This window comes from Pithys albifrons, chromosome 1, assembly GCF_047495875.1.
Source record: "Pithys albifrons albifrons isolate INPA30051 chromosome 1, PitAlb_v1, whole genome shotgun sequence".
Lineage (NCBI taxonomy): Eukaryota > Metazoa > Chordata > Aves > Passeriformes > Thamnophilidae > Pithys > Pithys albifrons.
The window spans coordinates 49,598,612-49,616,618 of NC_092458.1; the positions used below are offsets into that span (position 1 = coordinate 49,598,612).

General features: G+C 35.5%; 1 protein-coding gene across 3 annotated transcripts in view; it reads left to right on the forward strand.

The window, feature by feature from the left end:
* The window catches only part of PCDH9 (protocadherin 9), a 696,488-nt gene extending 680,318 nt beyond the window's left edge, over positions 1–16,170 (forward strand). For all 3 annotated transcript variants that reach the window (XM_071550221.1, XM_071550212.1, XM_071550230.1), the window contains one exon: positions 10,094–16,170. In XM_071550221.1, the coding sequence (XP_071406322.1) occupies positions 10,094–10,467 (374 nt within the window). In that variant the 3' untranslated portion in view covers positions 10,468–16,170. The remainder of the gene's footprint in view (positions 1–10,093) is intronic.
* Positions 16,171–18,007: the final 1,837 nt, after the last annotated feature.

Sequence of the window (18,007 nt, forward strand, 5' to 3'; positions counted from 1 at the left end):
TGGATGTAATTGCCATACATGGATTTCCTATTTATCAATGAACAGAAACTCACACCTCCAGAATGTGAGTCAGATCTTCAGAGAGCTGAATCACTTTGTTCAAATGTTTCTCTCCATTGATAACAGAAGGATGTTAGGATTACTTCATACCTAATTTGAGCAAAGCAATTGAGTTGCTCATTTTGTGAGGGATTACATTAACTTCATACTTCATCACTATATTCTTTCCATTCTGTTCATAAATGAAGATAAAATAAAGGTGGATAAATACATGTATAATATCTATAAAAGTGAAAATAAACATGTGATATATATACAAATAAAACATTTCATATATATATATATATATATATAGATAGCAGAGTTAATAATATATATATTTATATTTTTTATATATTATGGATTGTGCTTTTATTCAGTTATTGCTTAATAAAGCCAATATCCCTACTTTGATAATATCACAAGGTATCATGCCTGCCCTCTAGAGAAGCATGATTTATATTTATCACATAGCCTTGAGGCATGAGATGTATTTATCATAAGCAGAAGATCAGAGGTTTGCTATAAGGTAGAAAATGGTCAGGAAAACCAACTCCTTAATTTGGACTTCTTTTGAAAATCGCAAAAATCAAATGAAATTCAACTTGAATATTTGGGGGTTTTTTGTGCTGTACATCAATTGATGGTCAGGCATATAACAGCTGCATAAAAATTTTACCTTATGCAGTATAGAAAAAAATATTGTTCAGCACTGTTTCACAGCATTCTGCCCATTTTTCTCATTTTGAATAATACCTTTTTTCACATTGAATCTTACATTTTTTTCAAACACAGTTAGTAGAAATTACTAACCAAAATTTGACTGAATCTTCCAAATTGAGACTTAAGTTGTTTTTGACGGACAGCAGGTTTGCATTTGGGGCATATTAATAGATCAGAAAATGTGACCATGTCAAAAATGGTGCTGTCTCAGCATGTTGCCTGTAAATCAATTCCACAAAATATTTTGACCAATATCATAAATATTTAGGTGTGAGAGGAAAAAGACAGTAAATGATTGTGACCATGGGATGCTTTATGAATATTTTATTCTCAGCATCTATCATCACCTTTTGGGAACAAAGGCTTTGTTTTTAGGCAGCAAAGTGAAGAGCTACATAATCAAAAAAAAAAAAAGATCAAAGCTGAAATTTAATACTATTCTAAATATTTGAACACTGGCTATGTTTTGATCTCATTAAGTGATGCAATCACATTTAGAAGGTTCATTTGAATCCTCTGAGGAGTTTATATGTTAGATTTTCCTGCTAAAATTAAATGTATGGCAGGAAAAAAATGCCAATTTTGAGGAAATAAGATTAGATGAGATGGCATTCTTCATAGGAGTACCTAGAGTGTACAAGAAGATGGATGAGTTCCATGCCATGCTGAAGATGGTTGCAAATTTATAAAGATATGCTGTCTGCTCTTTGTGTGCCATAAAGTCTGTCTAAATTACAATATCCTCTCAAGGAGAGAATCTGCTGTTCTGTCTGCCCATGTATTGTTGAATTTGGACTATCTCCATTTGCAAATGTTGACTTTTCATCTGCACCCAGAGAATGAAATCTGTATGAGAGATGCATTTAATCTTTATGTATTTGTTAACAAACACTTTTTTTTTTCCAAATCCTGTTTGCATTTTTCTCCTGCTCTTCCTGCAAGGTGACTGTCTGCATCCACAATGTGATGCTTCAGTTAAGAATACAAATTACAGTCTTTTGTGGGGTTTTGTTTGTTTGTTTACTTGTTTCTTTGTTTGAATGGCAGAATGCATTAAGTCAGAATAACAATACCAGATAATATTTTGTATCTTCTGTATTTCTAAAGGATACACTACAATTGGCTATGTTTGTCAGTAAAAGTTTATACAAAATAAACTTTTGTGTTAATGGTTGCTGATACACATAGATTTTTGAGACCAGAAAGAACCACTAGATTATCCAGTGAACCTACTTTTTAAACGACAAAGTTTCACCAAGTTAAATTAAAACATAAAAATAAGGAGTGACAAAAAGATGTGAACACAGGCAACACAAAATCCATGAAAACAAAACTAGATTTTTATAAGCAGTGGAAAACACTGGATCATTAAGGTTTGAGCTGTTCAGTGGGAGCTCAATACTGCTCCAGACCATGGTGCTTTTTAGCAACCTCCTGTGGCAACTTCCTCCACCCTTCTTGCAAGGACCATGCACTTTGAATTTCAGTGTCGCAATTTTTCTGCAGAACGGTCACAAGCTTAACATATGTCCATTTGTCTATCTATTCAGAAGCAATAGACAGCATTAAGTAAACTTGACCCCTAGCATCTCACAAGCTCAGGAGACATTTAAGCTTTATTCAGTAGAAATTAGGAGATGGGCTGCTTACCATTCTCTACAGACAACTAAAGACAAGAATTTGGTTAAATCTCTGTGACTTCAAGCAACAAAGAGAAAGTACAACTAGGACTTAATAATGTATTTCTTACTCTAAGATGTCACTAAGAGTTAAGTTCCAAATAAATTCAGTATTAAATAATTTCTGTTATAAAAACATCAGAACTAAACCAGAAATGTAATAACATAGAGCTATACTAATTTCAAGTGTGTGTTAAGATGGCGGAGGTAGAGATGTTCGCATGGCCTGCCTATAGACTGACCTTCCTTTTCAAAGCAAACAATTTTGGAAGACTTCATGGGATTATTGGCAACTTGCTCTTGTAACCTAATTAAACTGCTGAAATTCCTTATATGCTTTCTCTAAGTGTATTTGCTTAGGCATAGCAAAAGGCACGCTTAGTCTTGTGGCAACTACTTTGCATCTAGCTGGACAGTAAATAAAGCAGTCTATTTGTTCTCTTATGCAGATACAGGCCACAAAATTCCTTTCAAGATATATGTAGGTAAGCAGGTGTAGGAAATCAAATACTTTATTCTCAAAAGTGTTATAAAATTATTCCACTTCTTAGAAGGTGTCTTGTGTTGGATAATGTAAGGAACTAAAATTTTATTTAGGCTGCTTCAAAGGGTGGACTCTATAGAACATGTCTATTTCCTGACCATGCACTCATGGATATGCATAGAGGTTTTTATATGTCTATGTCAATGCAGAGAAAGTAAGTGAAAATAGGTGCAGACAGGTAAGTCAGATAAAAATAACATATTGATAGCAGAGCCTTTACTTATGGAGGTGTTCCTTGTAAATCGTAAGAGTGAGTATTCAATTACTAGTAATAGTACCAGAAAAAAAAAAAGAAAGAAAATGAACAAACGAACATCATAACTTTTATAGTGGATCAGCTAAAAGTGAAAGGAACTTGGGACAAGAAGTACAAAATACTTTCTTAACTTTTCCTTTGCTTTCTTTACTCTGAAAAGATATAGACATGTCAGTCTGTTATAGTTTGAGCTGGCAAAATGCCAACTGCCTGGTACCCAGTCAAAAAGTCCACTCCCAGAGCAGGAGAGTGAGGGAAAACAGCAGAAACGAGGCTTTAAACACAGTGAGGTTTTTATATTTATACAGAGAAGAGGAGAGCTTAACACAGAATATGAAATAGCACATAGTGACAGGAAACAACAACAGGCTCACCGAGGTCGCCCCAGCTAACAGGTGAAACTCCAAACCAACCAAACCCCCTCCCCAGAGGAAACCTCCCAGCAAGAGGGAAAGAGGAATTAACAGGAATGTGCTCACGTCCCTGGCTAAGCAGATGTGCCGACCGGCAGGAGGGCCTGATATCAGCAGTCAGGGAGCGGGAACCGTCCTGGTCAGAAGCATGGACCGAAGAGCCCAGAGACTCCTCCCACCTTGCTTGTTATACTCCCCGACACTTCCTGATGATGTCAGATGATATGAAATACCTCTATGGCTGCTTAAGTCAGATGATGCCTGTCCCCTCTAATCTGTGTCACAACCTTTGAGGCCTGCTAAAAACTGAGGCCTAAATGGGGACCTATGCTGACTAAAGCCAAAACTAGTACACAGTCATCAGAAGATTGTGTAGAAACGGAATTTTCAGTACTTGAATAATGTTGCCTTCAAAATTTAGCTGTCCACGTAATCAAAGAAGTCATACATAGTTTTTGAAATTATAGTTTTGATGTTGGATACCTACATTTCTTTGGAACCCATCTGGATCACTTAAGTACTTCACAGAATGTGTAGAAAATCTTATTCTGCTAGGTTTTCCTATCTTTTCATAAAATACTTTTGTTCCTGCTTTTCTGTATTCCGGGCAGTCCCTCACACCCTTACCTCCCCTGCTTCCTGTCCTTCCTGTTGCTGTGCTAATTTAGGGTTCTGACAGCTTATCTCTGCTAAGTATCACAGATATGAGCTAACCTTACAGTGTTATTTATTTCAGCTGTGATGAAAGGAAAGTTTGGGCCAAGACAGGGAACAGAAAATAGCAGGGGTTTCTTGATCTGTACCTGAGTACAGAGGACAGAGCTCCAGGAAGGAGAGAGGGAAGCAGCAGGTTGCAAGGTGGTAGTGTTAAGTCTACCCAAACTGGCAGCCAAAAAGATAGGAATAAGCTGATTTGAGGAAAGAATGTGAATTTATCAGCACTATGCCAAGTGAAATGATCATGGAATAAGTCACTAAAAATATATTTCTTGTAATGACTGAATCTTGCTGTTAATTAATAATAGCAACAAAACATGTCTAGCATGTATGTGGCTTTGTAGTCTTGATTTTTTTTAACAAACTAGAAACAAAGAATAGTTTTTCTTATTTATTTAGCTGATATTTAAGAACAAAATTGTCAGAGGAATCTTTTTCATTATGAACTCTTTTCCAGTTTTTATATTTAATATATAAAGTAGTTGGAAAACCTTTATGAAATGGAATAATGGCATTTCAGTTCCAATATATGTGTTGAAGGCTTGGAAAAGGTCATTTAGTAAAATAGCCCATGAAAGCCTAAAAAAACTTTCTGTATTTGAGGTAAAATAGAACTGAAAATGTTGTTGATGTTGTTTTCTTTTCTTTTTTTTTCTTTTTAAGATACAATATGAAAAGTTAAATAAATATGATTGTCTCAAACACAACTGTGGCCATGTTCAAATGCACTATACTTAATGTTAGTGCCCTCAGGAAAAGAGTAGCTATTAGTTTTTCTTTCTGACACCAAAAAAATCTCACTGAGTGGAACTTATCTTGTGGCCTTGAATCTTTCAGAATTGAAGATTTAATTTTCTGACTTAAAGCAAGAGAGTTTTAAAGAAACAGGTTGAAAAGAAGCTGGTCATCACACCAGAAGCTAGTTGCTAATTGCAGCAGTAAGTTAATCAATGAAATAGCTGTTTAGCTTCTGGGTATAATAAAAAGAGATAAAAGACCACACAGAAATTCCAGCATTAGGGCATGACCGGCTCTTGAGTGGCATACATTATTTTCCTTCTTACACCTGTCTGCTTTTGAGTAGGCAAATCATGCATCTGCTTGACAGCTATTAACAGAATAAAATAACAAGCATTTTTGGGTAAGATCTGATATAAATATTTACAAAGACAATTTAAAAGGGTGTTTCTTATGCACTTTTGTGTTTGCTTTCAAAACATTTAACTCCAGAGACAGATGGCTTGTACAGTTTTATCAGCACTTGTGTCATTATATATTCAAGCAGCCAAGACTGATAACCAGCCTCATAGATTATGGATTGTTCTGAGAACAAATACTTTGGAAAAAAAAATTCCACCACATATGAGTAAAGTACTTCAGTATGGAAAAGCTTGATACAGAAATTTAAGTAGCATTTTTGCAAAGAGAAATGAAACAAATGAATGCAATTATAAAATTAAAGCAGTAGGAATAGAATTTAAGTCTTGCCATTGTCTATGGTAATGAAACAACTTTAGAAAATTGGGGAAAAACTATTGTTCAGTAGTGGTAGAGGAGAAAGATGATTACCATTAAAGCAACATTACACTTTTTCAATACACAGCAGCCAACTCTTCAGTTAAAGCAATCCCCAGAAGATCTTTCTCCCATCATATTGCTCATGATCATTTCATTTTCTACTTAATAGCAACATGAAAAATAAAGATTCTTAGAAAAGAATAAACTTTGTATGGCTGAGAACATAATAAAAGAGAAGCTGAAAAAACCCTAATAGTTGAAAGACTGTTTTTTTTCCTTTCTTTGTAGGCAAGATCCTTTTTTCACCTTTTTGGCTTTTTCCTTTGTCTCACAGCAGGACATCTGTAGAATCATTGACATTATTAGCAATAACATTTAACAAAAAAATTATGCTTATCTCTAAGAGTCTTAACTGCAGATATCTCTGACAGGCAACACTCACATTGTGAATGAAGTTGTCTTTTTCCTGAATCACTAAGTATAATCATTCCTTGTAGTAGCTCAACAGTAAAATATATTATTCTAACAATCTACATTTATAAGAAAAATAATGGATTTCATTTTCTTTTGTGATGGATCAAACCAAAAATGAAAAAAATAATACTTGTTGTTAATTATATAATTGATGAAATTTAGCTAAGCATTTTTTTAAACTTATTCCTCACAATATTTAGTAAGGTAGATAAACATTCCCTGTATTTTAAAGATTAGAAAGCATGAGACAGAGTACTGGAAAATATTCATACTCATTTGAGTAAGGTCTGAACCTTTCTCAATTTGGGATATGCATTTTATTCATACATTTATACATGCAGGCATATGTAGAGGTGTGTGCAGGGTTATAACATAACTCATAGATATTTGAAAAGGTATACAGCTATAAGAAGTGTCTTGCACTGGGAGAACAAGTGTCCCCTGGGTTTCCCAATTGTATCCTAAAAGGAGAGGGTCTCACTCTTCTCACTCTTTCTACAACTGTCACTTGGTGTGACTGACATCTATACAAAAATTGTAATTTGCCTTCTACAGAGCAGTGGTATTTTGTCAAACTGAAAAAACCCAAGGAGCAGTTCCTGAACAGGTGAGCATCTCGGCATTGTCACCACATTCCTGTCTGCTGCTCTCAGTAGCAACAAATATCTAAATATTCTAGCGCTCTCTGGAAAGTCTATCAGGTTAAAGATGGCTAAAGCAAAGGATGTTTAAAATTCAGTCTGAGTTTAACAGCAGTAACTGCCTAGCACTGTTATTGCAGAAAGCAAAACACATGAAGCAAATCTTCCAAGGAGTTTGACATGTAGATTATAGGGGCCACATGCATATTTATTCCTAAGGAAAACCAGCTTATTGCTCATTTAAATTTTAAATGGAAATGATAGTCTTATCTCTTGAAATTTATTTAACTAAACAGAAAAAGTAACTTATCCTCTTAAGAACTATCATACTGAAGGCTCTCCTGTTAACCTTCTATTCCACTGTAGGTTGGAAGCACAGAGTGCATGCACTGTATTTCTTGAAATGTGTCATTCTGTGGTGAAAGGTTTTCTTTGTATTTTGAAAGTTTTCATCCCTGCCAAAGCTTTCCTCTTTGGTCAGCAAAATAGTAGTGAACTGTGAGAGTAGACAGGTTGAAAATAGTTCTGCCACTTTGCAATTTTTGATTCTGAAATAAGAAAAAATAATTAAACTTCTATTGTCAGCCAGAAAAAAAAAAATCAGCTTTTAACCTATAGATAAACCTTTGCAAATGTTAACAGTATGCTATGAGTACTTTACTTACTATTATTTTGGTTTGGATTTTTTCTCACTATGTTACTGGCTCGGTTTAGTCAGAACTTCACACTAGAAGATTCAAAGAATTTATAGGAAAAAAATAAAGTATTTTCCAGGTCTCATTTTAGAATGGTGGTTCATGGTTCTCATTGAAATCTTCACTTCGGGTCCTACTTACAGTTGCATTTTTTCTAATGGTTCTGGTTTAAATATTTCATTTTCTATTTCTCTCAATGGAAAGTAACCTTGATTAGTTTTCAGCATTAGAAAACTTTCTTTTTTGAGGAATGTGATAGCAAATTTTAGTATAGTGTGATGGGTTTGATCCATGGCTTCCTCAGTAACTAGGTATAACTAAGGAAGTGGACATTGTATTCCACACGTTTTCCACGTAACAGAGGAGGAGGGGAGATAGGAAGGAGTTTGGTCTTCCTTCTTCCGGCGAGCTCGGGGGAGCAGGGGAGAGCCTGGACGATCCCTTGTGGTTGTTGGTTTTCCTAGCTCGGGACGTGGTGAGAATGTATCATTGCCTGTTCTCCTCCTTTCTTAGAGTTTTTAATTGTATTTGTTTGTTTCGTTTGTTTTGGTTTGATTTTGTCTCTTCTTATTTCTTGTTAACTAGCACCTCTTTCCCTTTTCCCTTTTTCCCCTGGGGTGGGGCCCTACATAGTGTATACACATTGCATACCTGGTTGCAAATGTTAGAAAATATAATTTCTTTTTAATTCAGTTCAGTTTCTTTTGAGTTCTTTTCAGTTTTTTTTTTCCCTTTGCTGGGAAGGCTTTGGGAGGAGGGAGGAGGGCAGTCCAGGGTTGGTAAAAAAACGAGGCCAAATCTGAGACATATAGCTTAGTTTTTCTGTCACATCAACAGAGTATTGTATATTCTCCAGATATTCAAAAAGAGGAGCTGCTCAGAGATCAGACTGGACAATTACATTGTAACATGTAGACATATACCTGATGGTATTTTTTGTACCTGTTTTTTAAAAGCAATGGGAAATGAATAGGAGTTTCCATAAAATTAATTGAGTTAATGTCAGTGTTCAGAAAAAGATCTGTTACTAAGGGTAATTTATTGTATATGCATGGAGTACAAGACAATAAAATATTCTTTCTCATTTAACACAGAGATCTTTGTTAGAGTGTTTCACTCATCACTTTGAGTCTCAAGTATATTAAGATACACTTTTTTTTTAAACACCACTGACATTTTTTTCTCATTATTAACTTTGCTATTCATGACTACTTGCTAATGTTCTTTCTCAAAAATCAATCTATAATTTCCTTTCTGTCACTGGGCTGTTTAATCAAGGAAATATGTCTCCTCAACCCTTCCAATGTCTGCAGTACTAGCCAGTCGATTTACTCTGAAGTTAAGAAAAGGCATCTCAAAATTCTTGGTCAAAATTACAACAGTTAGCAAAGTATCATGACAAAGAATATCTCAGATATTGAGAAATATCTAACAAGGGCACACAAAGTGATTTCTCTGCCTTTTTCCTGGCTTCCTCTTCCTCAAACATCCAGCCTGATCAGATGAGCAAATTAATCCATTTGAAAATGCAGTAAGGCTGAGAGGAATTTAGGGTTGCTGAAGTCACGTGTGACCTGTCTGCTTGATTGCAAGAGGTCTGCAACTGGCCAGCTGTGTTCTCAGTACTGTGTCAAAAATGGTGTGGATATTTAATATGCATAGTACTTCAGCAAACTTCATTTATGTCTCCTGTGGTCTTATATTACTATCTTACAAAGAATTATAAGAACAATTCTTTTACAGCAATGACTTACCTCTTACTTTTTGAGACTGTGCATCAGAGTGTGCATCCACAAGGTAGAAGTCTAGAACTATGCACCAACTCATGTTTGTAAAAAAGTGGACCTTAGAAAAATCCTTTAAACAGCATTCCTTTTGGACAAACCCAGTTTTTGGATAGTATAGATGTTTTTCAGTTTTCAGTATGCTGTTAGTTCACCAAGGTTCTGCAGCAGTAAAGTGAGTTGAAAGCAGAAGAGAATAGATCCAAATGATAGGCCTTTATAAACAGCATTAATTCTCACAACCTGAAAGGGTATGTTTACTTCCTCTGACATTTTCACTTACCTAGCTCTATTTTCTTAGAATCACTGAAAAAAAGGAGTTTGGTTTATTCATAGTAGGATCCAAGATCAATAACTTAGAGATAATTGAACTGTATTTCCACTTCTGGAAGTTAAGTAGGTAGCATATCCGGGGAGTATATGCCCTACAAAGGAACAACTCTCTAACAGAATGAAAACGTATGTGGCATTTACCAGCACAATATTTTGTTGCAGAAGCTTTGTTAGTTTTCTCATGTCTATGTATAATGCCAAATTTCACAATCTAATATTGTATATATTTTTCCCCCTTTCTCCCTCTTTCTTCTTTCTTTTTGTTTTTCTTCTACAGATGGGCCTCTTGGGCCACGAGGATTAGCTGAAGCTACAGAGATGTGTACTCAAGAATGCCTGGTTTTGGGTCACTCAGACAACTGTTGGATGCCACCTACCTTGGGCCCATACCAACAGCCGAAGTCTCCTCTCTCCACCTTTGCACCTCAGAAAGAATGGGCTAAAAAGGACAAACTAGTTAATGGACACACATTGACCAGGACCTGGAAAGAAGATAGCAACAGAAACCAGTTCAGTGATAGAAAGCAGTATGGTTCCAGTGAGGGCCATTTCAACACTGGCAACCACATGACTGACATTCCTCTGGCCAACTTGAAGTCTTATAAACAGGCTTCGGGAGCTGTGGAGAGTCCAAAGGAGCATCAGCTATAAGAAACAGTTACTTTGGACCAATGACTTTAGCCTGCTTAGACTTGCTAATACTATGTGTGTGTCAGAGCTTTATGTACTGGGTAGACCTCTAGAACTATGCTTCACCTAGGAGAGATATGCATATCTTTATATTAGCACCGTGGAAGGTATGATGTCTTGAAAAATGAGAGAGTGTTTCTACTAGTTGTGTGTTTTGTTAAATAGACATGATTAAATTCTGCAGAGATCTCTCCAGTTTGCAAATATCCTTTTTTGTTTCTTTGGTTTCTGACCCTGGACTGCTGCTATGAACAATAGAAGATGCATTTGGACAGTGAGAGAGTGTGGAAGTTCTGTGGATTGCAAAGATTGAAAAGCATTGTTAGAACAAACATTGTGCTTTTGTTGTCACTGATCTATGCTGGGATCGTTATACTTGAGATCATATTGCAAACAATTGAAGCTGTATACATTAAACCTATTGTGCTATTAACAATGTTAGTGGACACTTATAAGTCAATCAACATTCAAATACTTGTAAATAGAAATAATTATTACTTACAATTTTTGTGACCTATAATGTTCACTTGAAAAGATACTGTAGCATATTTCTGTGTTTCACAGTTGCTTTTTAATTTCTTTCATTGGCTTCCTATTTTGCTTTTATTTTCAGTGATGGTGTTTCTGTGTTAGTAGTCTGTCTGACACACAATGTTCCAAGGAACTCAAACCACTTGTGTTAAAAGTGAAAAAAGGAGTGATGGACTGGGAAGAAATGTTGGTTGTAGAAAGGGGAAAATATAGTTTTTTTCTTTCTATATAGTAGTAACTGATGTAATCATTCAGGTAGAATTTCTTCTTTTTTATTTTTATTTTATTTAATATAAAAAGTGAAAAAAACTTCTGTAAGGGCTTAAAAACTTAGCAGCTTTTGTTCAATTTCCATTATGTTTCATAAAACAGGGAAATTGCAAAACAAAAGAATATTCAAATGTGTGTTGATGGGTGGAGGGGGAAAGCTATTAAGATCCTTGAATAAATTAGCTGTAGTCTGTCATTTAATGAGTGATAGCTGATGTTGATTCCAGCTGAAATATATGAGGGAAATTCTACAGGAGAAAAATACAGTAATAATATTTTTCCAATTGGGCAGGTGTGTGTCTATACCTAAGACAGTTTGTATTGCTGAAATGGCAGCATTTGTGTTGATCTTCATCTGTTTTAATGCTGTAGTAACACAAGTGTTTTTAGACCATAGCCACAGAATATTTAATGTGTTGTGCCTTCATGATGTAACAGAGCATTCTCCTGGTAGGCTAGTTGGGGGAACTAAAGGGTTAAATCTCTAATTATTGCTGTTTAACTGTTTGTTATCGTAGTTGGTCAATGCCTGGCAGGTACCAGTATCACGTCACCTCAGTCAAACCAGCAGAGTGACTCCTAATGTTAGTGAGATCTAAGTTGCACGCAAAGCAAATCAAAATCCAAACATTTCTAGATGGTTTTTATTGAGGCATGAAAGATGACTTATACAAATAAATAGCATGAAAAGTCCTTACAGGAAAAAAAGCAAAAGTTTCTTATGCCGCAGTGAAACATCAGTTAAAGTAACAAATTTAGCTAATCTGAAGGTGAATTTATTGTTACCAAAAACCACAAGCTTTTGTTTTTTCTTTCTTTATGTTTTGTATATAGTAGTTCACTTTTTTTTTTTACTTCCACAGTATAAAAGGCTTAAAAATGGGCTAGGAGTGCATTGCTTATTGCAGTACTTATGTCAGTTTGTGAGGGGTGTTTTATGACTTTGACAGAATAAATATCTAACCAGTTATCCTTGTTACTGCTTTGCCAGTTCAACGTTATTTAGTTATTCAGCTTTTGCAATAAATGTTCTGAATTCCTGATTGTGTTGTGTTAGTTCTTGGGCAGATGCCTTAGGGACTTTATTCCTGTTAATTTCTCTTTCTTCCTGTTGTTGTTGGTTTGTTTCTTTGCTTCATTCTGAATTTCCAGTTATTTTTCTAAGCATATCATGGTCCATTTGGTTCATATAGATATGTATAAGACTGGAATATGCAGCAAATCATAAATCCTAAGGGCCATATTCTTTCATTATTATGCAAGTAGGAACTTATTCAAAATGAGTTATTTGAATTGGATAAAGTGTTAATTAGCACAAGAGTGGCAGAATCTAGCCTAGATTTGCTAAACATATGTAGGCACATGTAATAAGCATCCTTGCATGAGTTTTTGTGCAAGCACAGGGGCAGCATGTAGGAAAGTCAGCACTTACCACACTTTGGTGTTTCTTTTGAGAGTAGAATAAATTCATAACAAAATACGGTAAATTCTTTCCTCTAAGGAAAATTTGTTTGGTTATATAATCATTTTTGTTGCAGTATAGAAAAAAATGGAAAAAAGAAGGAAAAATAAGCTGAACAACCTTGAAAAGTATGTATCAATAAAAGTAACCTATTTTTGAACATGCTGAGTTTTAAAGCAGAGAGGCACTGAGTTCTGTATTAAAATGAGAAATACACTAATTACTTTAAACCCAAATAGCACCAACTAGTTTAAATTATGAGTGTCTTTTAAAACAGATTAAATTTGTAAACATTTCTATCACAGATGGAAAGTAAAAGATGTGACTGTTGTTACAGAAAGTGAGCTATATTCTATCCCAACCTTCCATACTTTGTGCTATTATCAACCTGTGCAAGAGGAGCTAAAAGAAATATGGCTTAAATTGCAAGCACCTGAAAATAGTTATTACAAAAAAAAAGAAAAAAAAAAAGCAAGGAGGAAGGAAGGAAGGAAGGAAGGAAGGAAGGAAGGAAGGAAGGAAGGAAGGAAGGAAGGAAGGAAGGAAGGAAGGAAGGAAGGAAGGAAGGAAAACATCTGCAGCACTGAGAACTGTATCTTAAGCCCTTTTAACCTGAATTAATATTTTCCAGATGCTGCCACAGAATCTAGATTTGGCCCTAAACATGTATTTAGTAAATTCCCTTTCATTCACAACCATTTGGTTTGCTCAACCAGTAGTACTAGCACTGCTGTCTAAAGAGAAGACAGGACTACTTTTTAAAAAAAAACAAAAACAAACAAACACCAGAAAGTTCAGGCTTGAACTGTGAAACCATTTCCAGTGGTTTAAGCAGTGATGTGCTAGAACAGATTGCCTGGAGATGATTTTGGAATTTTAAAGAGAGAAAGGGAGAATACCTAACAAGAATAGCTGCTCTTTGTCAGAGGGAGCAGATGTACTAGATGCCTTCTTGAGATCCTTTACAGACAATGTGACTTGAAGAGAAAGTATGATGGTGAGATGATTGAGCCCCACAGCATGATGAAATAATATGAAAGACAGATTTTGTATTGTATTTTCTGAGTAACAGGTAAAAAATTTCTTAATGTCACTGATTGAAATTCACCTGAACTCTATGGAAGGCTGACAAATATATGGAGCAGAATTAGGAGTATGCAGAAATATACATCAATTTTAACAAATAGATATGAGGAAAATTATATTCATGTTCCTTGCTTAATATGATTCTTAACTTTTAGCAAGTTATTATTAGGAATCATGATCTGAAGGAATCTTAAGACTTTAGCATGGAGTAGATTAAGGGAGAAATTTAGTAAGCTTTGGATACATATACTGCATAAATGCAGGAGTTGTATATCTATATGACAGTAAGGAGCAGGATTGATAAAGACTGATGGAGCTGATTTCAGAAGACCAAGAAATAAAGAAATGAAGATTATAACATTGATAGTAAGTTTAATCTTGGGATGTTTTGGCAAAGGGAGGCACTAGTTGCTTTAATGAAAGACACAGTAAGAATTATAGAACATGGCGATGGGCAATGTCAGGGGATCCCCAGGCCTCAGAACTCATGACATGCCAGAAGGCACAGGGATAGTGTCTATGAGCCTTAGGCAGTAGCATCTGATACCTCAATATATGTTACAAAAGTATTCCTACTGACATGAGAGCACAGGAGTGGTGTCATATCCAGTTCAGAGAGAAGTGCAAATTTTGATTTCCCGTGACTACAAACTATTTACCTTGATTCAGATGATAAACTTGCTTATGGCATGTATCCTTCCAATAGAATGAGAAAATAAGCAGTGAGTGTTCTCTCCAGAACATGTGCTCACATGAGCCAATTCAGGCTGCGAAAGCAACTGAGTACTCACAGCTCAATTCTTTCCTATTTAATATACTTCTTCTGTGGAACTGTGTTCCAAAGTCTCAACTTTAATTAATTTATATGCTTGTAATCATTGCTGCTGTGATGAAAAACTGAAAATGGGAACCAATTCTAGAGCACAGAAAGGCATTTTAATACACGGAAAACATGATACAACATCACCCAGAGGTGTGATTCAGCTCAGTATATCATGGACAGTTGAGCTGTAACTCAATTAACATTAGTTTTATTAACTTTCACTGCTCACTACCTTAGTGGACACATCCATCAAATATAATTAGCTGATAATCTAAAACCATCCCTGACTTTTCTTTTTTTTTTTTTTAAAAAAAAGACTCTTATTGGTAGTTGCTTCCTTGTAAAATTATGAGATATCCTTTTTTCAAAAATTATTTTGAGGAAATTTATTTTTTTTCCAGTTTGAGTTCTCTGTAATACAATTCTTTATTTAATGTAGCTGCTTTTTATTATGAAATGCTATTCTTTTGAGACATCATTCTATACTTTGTTTTCAACCAGTTGAGTTGAAAGTAAGATCATAACATAGAGGACCAGATTCTAATCCTTCAGGCTTTATTGAACCTCTAACAAAGTAAAATATCAGGACTTGTCCAATAATTAGTAACAGAAATAGCAAGTCCTTTATTAAGCGGTGAACTACCAAATGCTTGAGAATAAGCAGATTTGCAATTTTCAGGTTTTTCTTATAAACTGAAATACATGCCAATAAATGAAATATCAGAAGTGGTTGGTTTTGTTTTGTTTGTTTGTTTATTTGTTTTCATTTATACAGGCACATCACTTTACTGGGCAGTACTACAACTTATGTGCTGACATGTGTCCTCATCCTGCCAAATAATCTGCAGGTCTTTTGAGATACTGAGTGCACTTAACTTCTTTAAAACACAGCAGTAAGCATCTTCCTGTAGGAGAAGCTCCAAATTTCACATAATTGGGTCTGCAATGAGAAGAATATCACAGACATACATCATATTCTAAGTTTTGAAGTAAGAATGCTTTGTCTAACTACAGCATCTCATGGCTCTAATTACAGCTTTAAACTTCTACTGCTACCCTGATTGTACAATAGCAAACATAAGGATGCCTTTAGCTGTCAGAAGGGATCTCAGATTCTTATCGTATATTATTAAAAGAAAGGACTTAAAGAAAGTAATATCCCTCATTTTCAAAAATAAGGGGGGTTTTTGGTTTCGGTTTTGGTTTTGGCCTTGTTTTCTTTTGTTGTTTTTTTTACCATAGCCATTCTTAAATCCACCTGTTGTGCCTAGGTATTGCAACACATTTTAATATTGCATGGCATGTAAATAGATACCTTAATTACGCATAATGATATGATTATATACACATATATATATTATATATATATATATATACATAAATATTATCAGTCACATAATTACTCAGTATTATTTAATGGAATTTTGGGACTATGGATTTTGTTGTTTGATGTACTTAAACTGTATGAAGCAGCATATTATTAAGACTATCTTCACCAATGCTTCTTGATTATTTATTCATTAAATAAAGTGCTTTCTTTTGTTTGTTATAATCCTGTTTGTACAACCATGTGAGAATGTTAAAATGGGTAAGTACTGTACGGGAATTATAACTGGTTTTTTTCTTGTCTAAATATATACCTATAACAATATTAATTAGTGATCTGAGTTTTAAGAATGTGTCTCTTTATGTGTTTACTATCTCTTTACACATAACCCAAATTTAAAGAAAAGCTAAGGAGACATTTCTTCATACAACTCTGAATGCCCCAATAGCTTTTAAATGACCTTTTGCCTTTATCCACAAGTCAAATTAAGATGAGATCTGTACTTTAAATCAGCCATAGAAGGAATGCATAATACATACTTAAGTTTTGCTTGCTATAGCTATCATACTTAAACATACATTCTTAATTTCTCAGGTAAAGCTATATTAAACCTTGGATCCTATAGGGAGAAATGCTGCACTCCAAGGATAACATTTAGAATAGCTGATTTAACAGATGAGTCAGAAATCTGGTACACTACACAGATTTTTTTTTCATGTTTCATAGTCAGTTTCGATCTTGGTATTGTAGAAAGGATAAGCTAGAATGTGTTCCTCTTTGAGGACCTCAAACTCTTATTGTTGGCAAAGCTGGGAATCGTATTTTGTAAACCTTCAATATATCAAAGCCAAAGAGAATTTTATTGAGTATTTTAAAAAGCCAATAGCCATTATTTTGCCAGCATTTAAATCTGTCTTTCTTCAAAGGGAACTCCTCTTCTGCTGTCATTTCACTCACTGCAATATTCCATAGAATGACCCTTCCCTTCCCTTCCCTTCCCTTCCCTTCCCTTCCCTTCCCTTCCCTTCCCTTCCCTTCCCTTCCCTTCCCTTCCCTTCCCTTCCCTTCCCTTCCCTTCCCTTCCCTTCCCTTCCCTTCCCTTCCCTTCCCTTCCCTTCCCTTCCCTTCCCTTCCCTTCCCTTCCCTTCCCTTCCCTTCCCTTCCCTTCCCTTCCCTTCCCTTCCCTTCCCTTCCCTTCCCTTCCCTTCCCTTCCCTTCCCTTCCCTTCCCTTCCCTTCCCTTCCCTTCCCTTCCCTTCCCTTCCCTTCCTTTTTCTGCCCTGCCCTTTCTTTTCATCTTGTTGCCTTGAATGTTTGCTGGAGCGGTAAAGTGCTCCAATGGCATAAAATGGTAGTCTGACCTTGAGAGTCTTGAGTATTCCTAGTACCTACCCAAACTTGACAGTGCTTTTAAGTTTTGGTTACATGACCCTGAGGTTAGTGCAATTGGCTAGAGCATTGTGCTAATAACTTCGAAGTTATGGATTTGATCCACATATGAGCTTAAGAATTGGACTCAATGGTCCTTGAAGGTCCTTTCCAACTCAAAATATTCTGTGGTTCTAGGGACTGCCAGATGAGCAGTTTCCACCAGCCACTTCCTAATGTTCCCTCCTACAATTTGCTTTTTCTCACATCACTTGAGATCCCACCTATACTCCTCAAGGATTTCAACAGTAAGGTGAATCTGTTGTGATGCTATATTTATCTGTACCACATCCTTCACAGGGTATAGAAAGGGATTTTTTTTTCTGTTCCTTTTCCGGTAGGGAATTGAAAGTAGAATCTGTGTGGTCCTGGAGCTATGTGGACATTTTTGACATCTTGTCATATGGATACTAATAGAGATGAAGACTGTTGACCCCATTGCTCTCACAATGAAGAACAGGAGAGAGACTATAGCAGAAAGACAGGAAAGGAGATAGCAGAAGGCCATATGCATTAGGGAAGAAGTAAATTAAAACAAGCCACCAAAAGAGTAAGTTTGAATTTGATGAGGGAAA